General features: G+C 38.9%; 1 protein-coding gene across 1 annotated transcript; it reads left to right on the top strand.

Annotated features, from left to right (window-relative positions):
• The first annotated feature begins 1,368 nt into the window (after nt 1–1,368).
• On the top strand, nt 1,369–6,351 carry LOC113703527 (uncharacterized). Its single transcript, XM_027224925.2, has 3 exons — nt 1,369–5,144; nt 5,374–5,512; nt 6,068–6,351. The coding sequence occupies exon 1, from the start codon at nt 1,505–1,507 to the stop codon at nt 5,093–5,095; it is 3,591 nt and encodes a 1,196-aa protein (XP_027080726.2). The 5' UTR covers nt 1,369–1,504; the 3' UTR covers nt 5,096–5,144; nt 5,374–5,512; nt 6,068–6,351.
• The last annotated feature ends 1,546 nt before the right edge of the window (nt 6,352–7,897 follow it).

The following is a 7,897-nucleotide window of genomic DNA, read 5'->3' as shown; positions in this document are numbered from 1 at the left end:
TTAATGCATGTCTGCCTAGTTGCTATATTTTAACATTTCAAGTCCTCCTAATTGCGATTTAAAACTCGCAGGAATTGGCTTTAAAAGTGTGTTTCTTGTGAGTGCCCAACCATTCATTTTTAGCAATGGGTATCGAATATGCTTCAAGGAATTTCCAGATGGGGATTGTGGAATAGGTTATATTGTTCCTGAGTGGGTGACGACCAGACCATCTATCCAAGATCTTCAGAGTGTTTACAAAAGTAGCATCGTTCTGCCCACCACGACAATTGTCCTCCCTCTGAAAGCTGAAAAGGTTGAAACTGTGAAAAAGGAGCTATCACAAATCCAGCCTGAAGTCCTTCTCTTCTTGCAGAAGATAAAGCAGTTAGCTGTCTGGGAAGATGGTATACTGTCTTCGAGGAACTCACTTTCTGCAGTTTCCATTTCAAGTGAAACTAGTCTTGTCCCTGCAAGAGGTCAAGTTGCAGAGTCCCGACTACTTCATATATCTGTTCAAGAAAAACATGACAACAGTACATCCAAGACCAGATGCTCCTATTACATACATAGGCAAGCCTTCCCAGTCAAACCTGCTTGCATTGTGGAACAAAGGAAGGATGTAAAGCAGTGGGTGATATCTCTGGCTTTCCCTTTGGGTGAAAGGCTGAAAAGAGGAACTTCCTCTGTTGGAATCTTTGCATTTCTGCCGACATCGATGGTGACCAACTTCCCCTTCATGATTCAATCCGATTTTATACTTGCATCTTCAAGAGAGGCAATACTTGTTGACAACAAGTGGAATTTGGGAATCCTGGAGCAAGTTCCATCAACATTTGTTGGAGCACTAATTACTTGTATCAAATCTGCTGAAATGATTAAGCTGCTTCCAGTGCATTGTGCGCTTAATCTTTTGCCTGCAAAAGAATCCCCGTTTGAAGAACTTAATAAAGTTAGAGAGTTTATCAAATTCATGGTCCAATCAGAATGCATTGTTCTTTATGAGTCATTTCTGGATGAGCCAAAGGTATTCTGTCGTCCAACTGATGTTCTTAGGATCTTACCGAAGTTCCGAAATATCTTGACCCGCATCAAAGAAGACAAAATACCTCTTAATGCTGTTTCTTCTCAACGGAAGTTTGTTTTACACAATCTTCTTGATAACAAGATGTACGATGAACTTCTGAATTTTTTGGGTGTACCATCAGCACATTGCAGTTATGATTGGTATGGAAAATGCATTAAAACTTGTAACCTTTTATGCCGAGCTTCACCAGATGTGTACATGGATCTTCTTAGCTTTCTTGCTGAGTACTGGGAATATATGCCCCTTAAGTCTGTTGATTGTCTTCCTCTACTGAAGTACATTATTTGGAATGGGGATGTCTTATCTTGCAGTGTTGCACAAATTAAACAAGAATCCTTGAAAATTCATCTTGTTTGGTCATCTGAAGAACATGCTTGGCTGAGCAAATGGAACCTCGAACTAGGTTGCCCTAATGACTTGTTTTTCTGTCCTGATTTCATGGCAACTGCAGTCCTGAAAGATGAGAAACACAATTTTTTGAAGAGATGGCTGACTTCTGCATTGGGTGTTGTCATTACTGATGCATTTAGCTATGCTTTGGAAGTGGTTGGCTTTATTAGAAGAACAAAAGATCCAGATGTTGCGATTTTGTTTGCTCATTTTGTATATCATAGTTTTATGAAGAAATACCTTGGTTCGCATAATATTTCCAAAGTTCTGCTGGCTATGCCTATAGTTGATAAATCCGGATATGTGAGCCTTTGTTCTAGGAGTCTAGTACCTGCATATATGGGGACGTGGGTGAAGCTGTTTGGTTTGGCTAACCCATTCAGTATTGGTTATGAGACTAGTAACAAGAAGTCAATAGAACAACATGAGGTTCTTCATCATGCCAATGGTGGAGATAATAGTTCTTACTGTGGAAAGTATGCTGAGCTTGGAGATAGTTATTTAGAGGCTGCAGAGTTTGCTGGTCTCATTACTCCTGAAAAGGAGCTCTTCAACTTTCTTGTGATGCACGTCAAAGCTATAGACTTGCCTCATATACTACCTCCTGATGATGCTCTGCAAGTAGCTTCTACTCTACTGACAAGTGAACAATCTCTGTTGCTTCTGGATTGGATCAAGAAATTGAGATCCCAACATTGTCAAATAAATGGATGGCCCAAGAAATACGAGATACCTCGAAGATTTATTGAAAGTATTAGGAGTGGAAAATGGATGAAAACATGCTCCGGCATTAGCTCTCCCTTACATTGCTATCTTTATGGCGGAAATGAAAACGCTGTTTTACTGGAGCTGGGAAAAGCTCTCAATGTCTTGTCAGCTATTGATGAAGTGTACTTTTCACATGCGGTACGATCATTCATGGATGAGCTGGTATTCATTGGTGTAAAAATTGGGAGTGAGAATATGTTTCAACTTATTACTGATCATCTGAAGCCTTTGCTTTCCTCTAAAATGAGTAGCAAATTGGCAGTTTTAATTTTGGGCTTCATTAGGTACTCCAGGGAAAACAATAAGCTTGATGGGAACATGAAGAAATCTCTGCAAGAGGGAAAATGGGTTAAGACTCTTCGAGGTTATGCATCTCCTGTTGGATCTGTACTCCTAACTTCTGCTGAAGAAAAGGCTGTTGCACAAATTTCAAATTTGAAGATTGTTTGTAGACCTAAATATGGGGTCAAACTTGCTTCTTTCCTGGATGAACTGAAGTTTCTGGGTGTCACTGTGGATTTGGAAGAAGTCTATAAGCTGATTCCTAAGCATTTGAGATTTCCAGATAATTTATCTAGTTTGACTAAGGATTCTGTGCTCCTGTTGCTTAAGTGCATGCAATTCACAGGTGCTGATGCTTTTGAGTCTACACGACATGTCTTTAGCCAATGTTGGATGAAGACGACATCTGGCTTTAGATGCCCCTCGGAATCTGTATTATTTGATCCTATGTGGGATCACTTGCTCAAAGTGGTTTCTTTACCCATTATCGATGAATCATACTATGGAAGCAGGATTAGATCTTACAAGGAAGAACTCGAGGCAATTGCTGTGATTGTAAATCTTGATTCAGCAAGCAAGCTAGTCGTTGATAAACTCAAGTTGCTGATAGCTTCAAGTGGTCTGATTGGCACCAAGGTGATCTCACTTTTGAATTTTCTGAAGTGTGCCAAGAATGAAATGCCTTGTCTGGTATCCGCTATTGTTAGTTGCTTGTTAGAAGAAATGTGGCTGAAAACTAACAATGGCTATAGCTACACTTCACATGCTATCTTGTTTAACTGCGAATGGGCAACTGTTTCCCAGTTAGTGGACCTTCCTGTTATCGATGAGACTTTTTATGGAGATGAAATCTACAATTTCAAGGAGGAGCTGAAGATGCTGGGTGTTGTGGTCAATTTCAATAATGGTATCCCCATCATTGTACGTGGGCTGAAGCTACCGGAAGATCCATCACTTGTTACAGTTGACATGCTCTTGTCATTACTTCATTGTGTAGCCTCACTTAAAAGTGATAATTCTTCTGACCAGTCTCTACTTGAAGATCTACTCAAAAAATTGAGAGCGGCTAGATGGTTGAAGACCCATTTAGGCTACAGATTGCCCCAGGAAGCTCTTCTTTATGATCTGGACTGGGAGGGCCATCTAAAGTTACTTGATGGGCCATTCTTGGATCAAAGGTTCTACAGGAATCTTGATTCTGTGGAAATGGATGCTCTGAGGATGATTGGTGTTAAGACAGGTGCACAAGAAGTTTGCAATTGGTTTTTCCAAAATTTTACTTCTCTAGTTCAGACTTGTCAGGTGAAGAGAATCTATAAATTCATGTATAAGTACCACTGGACTCCAAATTCTGAAGATAATGTGACATGTGAGTTGTGGGTCCCTGATGATCATGTTGATGTTTGTGGGATGTGGTTGGATAGTGCGACATATCAGTGGCGGATTATCTCTGATCATCATATTAAAGACGGTGGTAGATGGGTGGATAATCATGATTGCGTAATTTCTGATGATTGCAACTTATTTGCTCATCGGTTACATGTTCTTGATAAGTTGTATGAGATGGAGTTGCTGAACTTTTTGTCCTCAGCATTTTCTGTCGCTTGGTGTCCTACCCTTGACAAATATATGGACCTTTGGAAATTTTGGTTGGAAAGTAATCACCAAGTGACTTCTGTGGAGTTGAAATCGTTTTGGGGATACATATTGAGAAACTGGGATGACTTTACTCTGGAGATCCTTGAGAGAAACATAAATGCTTTTCCTGCAGTTGATGTCTCAGGGGGAATCCATTTGGTGGACAGAGGAGAAGTTTTCATTGCTGATGACTTGCAGCTTAAGAAGTCATTCAAAGAGTCTAGCAAGAGGCCACTATTTATTTGGTTTCCCCAAGATGATTTGAATTTTCAAAACCGACTATCTGAAATTTACTGCTGTCTTGGTGTTCAAAAACTTTCAGAATCTGTTGAATGTTTGGTGAATGGCGATTTTCATCAGATGGATCCTGAGGACAATATAATTGGGAAACTGTTAGTCAAAATAGTTATGGGCTTTTTGGCAAGTCGAATTAACATGCCATTAGGTGCAAGGCTGAGGAAGGCTAAGTCTCTCCTTGATCTCCCCATCTTTGGAACTGATAAGCCCTTGGAGGTTACATATTCTTTACAAGTACCTTCATCAGGACCGGAAGTGCATGTCGGCATCTATAAGAAGGTCTTCTGGGACAGAAACTCAAAGAGACTGCTTATTCATACACCCAGTTGGAGCAGTGGTCAAAAAGACATTCAACTGGTGACTGATTATGCCAGAGCAATATCAGAGGTCGTTTTATCCAATTGCTCGGGTCATGTGGACTTGTGCCATATAATTAAGTTGGGCTTTGCATTTGGGTTCCAAGAGAATGAGATTAATGAATTGCTGATGATAGAAAATCTTGCTGTGTCTTCCGAGGACACAGACTTCATTGACCATGTATTTCCACCCATTAAGGTCCTTCCTCTTGACAAGCTTATAATGCCATGTACACCAAACACCAACGTTTCCAAGAGCAAACCAACTTCTCTTGGCAAAAGGAGTCGCCTGAACTAATACTTTTCTAGCTGCATCATTCTCGCATATGCAAGCAGCATAGCTTAAGGTAGATGTTTTCTGCTCATGGTGCTAGGAAGTAATAGAGTAGGAAGTATTCGTTGCATGTTTCTGCCCCAAAAGAAAGCAGAGCTGTTAAGTTTAGACATTTTATTTAGCGGATTATTATCAGATGCAATGTATCATGTCTTTGTTGCATTTTTTTTGTGCATTAGGATATCCTTGAATCAAACTCATGCAGGATCAATGACTCACTGTACATTACCATATTTTTGCAGAATTTAATAGCTTCAGTTATGGATTTTGCTTTGTTTGTCTGGATGATGTTTGGTGCTGTTTTTTGCTTACTGAAGATCCATGCAGACTCATACTTTTGGTTTCTCTGAATCTACTTCCGTGAGCAGATAATGAACCCAGGTATTTGACCATACTGATTTTTCTTTTTCGTATTCAGTGTTTATTACTTGAGCTTCTTCCGAGAGATTTCTTGATAAATGCATGGTCACCAATTAGCAGCCCTTGCTTGTTTAGTGGTTGCCAACAGGGATCCTGGATTGGAAAAAACTTAATTTACTACATCTTTCGAAGCGAATCTGATAACCGAGAACATATTATACTTGCGTTTCTGCTTAGGATACCATCTGGTTGCTTCAGATGTTGTTATGCTACTTTGCCGAGTTCATTTCAAAGGAATTGCAATTTACTCCATGTATGATTGACATATCAAGTACCCAATCCTGAGACATCCTGGGATCTACATTTTGCCTGAACACTTGAAATTCTTAATAGTATATATGATAGCATATGTTTGCAGTTAGTGCTTGAGAGATGAAGTAAAACCAGATGCATGGAATTTGTTCAAGAGTACAATCACTGGCAATGCATTTAGTTCCTCACAATTACCTGAGGTTGCAAACTGTCAAATCTAGGATAAAGCAAAATCTATAAAGATTTTCTTTGGATGTTTTGCAGCTGATGGAAGGACTATCACAAATCTTTGAATGGAATCAAACTGCACAGGTTGTTGGTTGTGATGGGCAAACCGTAGAATCTGGAGGAATGACATCTTTTTGTGTTTTGTTGGACTGTAAAACGCTTCTAGCTTTATGGCCTGCCCTGTAATCTAACTTGGAGGATTTGTCCAGTGTCCTTTCTAAATTTGGATAATGCAGTGAATTTGTCTGACTTCTGCTGGGATGGACGGTAAAGTATTTGTGTAAAATGCTGTGAAATCAGTAGTCAGGTAATAACTACCACTAAGTTGCTGTTGCATCTTTTAATTCTGATTAACCTTTTGATTGTCTGACAATTACACATTTTCTACTCGAAAATTTAGTCTATGCACCATAAAATACTATACACCATAAACATATTTTCCTGATTTATGTAAACTTAAACAAAACTATCTTTCACACAAGTCTTAGAGTTAAAAAAAAAAATATTCGAAACATGTAATGTTCAGAACTCCAGGAAAGAGTTGGTGAGCTGCAGAGTTACAGATCCTCAGAACGCAATTCTTAGCTTAATTTTCCATGAAACTTTCTTGAAGCTTACTTTGGATTTGAATTTAGACATCAAATGAGAGCACTCGTCTATAGTTTCCAATTAAAGTTTCTTAGTCTACAGTCTACTAAAAAAAAAAAAAAAGCACTGAGAAAAAGCCATTGCAATAATTTCAGAGCATGGAATCGACCTTCTAGTATCGACCCACAGATGTATATGGGATCTTGTTGCGGTAAACAGACCTTGATTTGTAGCTGCATGACGAAACAATAATATGTATAACTAATGTAGCTAGCTATATGCTTGATTGAATTAGATGTATTCAATAAAAATATCTCTAAGGCCATTATGATATTATGATGCATCTGTATCTTGCCGTAAAATCTTTCTACTGTTGATGTCTACTACTGGAAGTCTGAATCTGCAGTTCTATCTTTGTTAATGAACTCAAAATTTTCTAAACCACAGCAGCTGCAGATTTTCCTTTGGATTTTTCCTGTTTTCAAATTAAACAAGAAATCTTGAAACTTCGTCTAGTTTGGTCATCTAAATTACGTGCTTGGCTTAGCGAATGGAACCTTGAATAGGGTTTGCCCAAACATGTTTTTCTGTCCTAGTTTCATGCCTAACCTTAAAAGAGATGGCTAACTCCTGCCGTGGATATCGTCCAAGATTACTTGCATGAGCAGCGGATAACCAACCGAGGTACTAGACCGTACTGGTTTTTCTTCATGGGGTTCAAAATCCGGTAGTTGAGCTCATTCTAAGAGATTTCTTGATAAGTGCAAGGTTGCCAATTCTGTTTGACCAGCCCTTGGTTGTCCATATGTGCCTAGTGCCAACAATGCTGCTCAATGTGAAGAAAATAAGTTCACTGCTTTCATCTGTTTCAAGGGAATCTAGTAACAAAGAATCTAGAATCCCTCTAAACTCCGACCGGGTGCTTCTTGGTGCTTCAGCTGTTGAAACTACGAGGGGTTTTGTATAACTTTTGAAATCATACGACGGTTATGTGAAAAAGAGAACTTATACTGCAGGGGCTAAAGTGTAACATACTCTTAACAATATGCTACTAATACAACTCTGATCTCAAGAACAAAAGGATACATGGGAGACAGAGTGATTGGGAAATGAAAAAACTAAAAAAAAAAAAAAAACTTAGACAAACAAATAACCAAGCTGATGGAAATACCTTCTGGATCATAAAAGAGAAAAGGAAAAAAGTAACACTATATAAACAATAAAGAGTTGAAAGAGAATCATAACAGGTGGATACAATTTGTAGTGTACATTGAGTCA

Source organism: Coffea arabica, chromosome 8e (assembly GCF_036785885.1).
Source record: "Coffea arabica cultivar ET-39 chromosome 8e, Coffea Arabica ET-39 HiFi, whole genome shotgun sequence".
Lineage (NCBI taxonomy): Eukaryota > Viridiplantae > Streptophyta > Magnoliopsida > Gentianales > Rubiaceae > Coffea > Coffea arabica.
This window is presented reverse-complemented; position numbering and strand designations above follow the sequence as displayed.

Coding starts and splice junctions, on each gene's coding strand:
- LOC113703527 (XM_027224925.2), top strand. CDS start 1,505: ATGGCAACTGCAGTCCTGAAAGATGAGAAACACAATTTTTTGAAGAGA.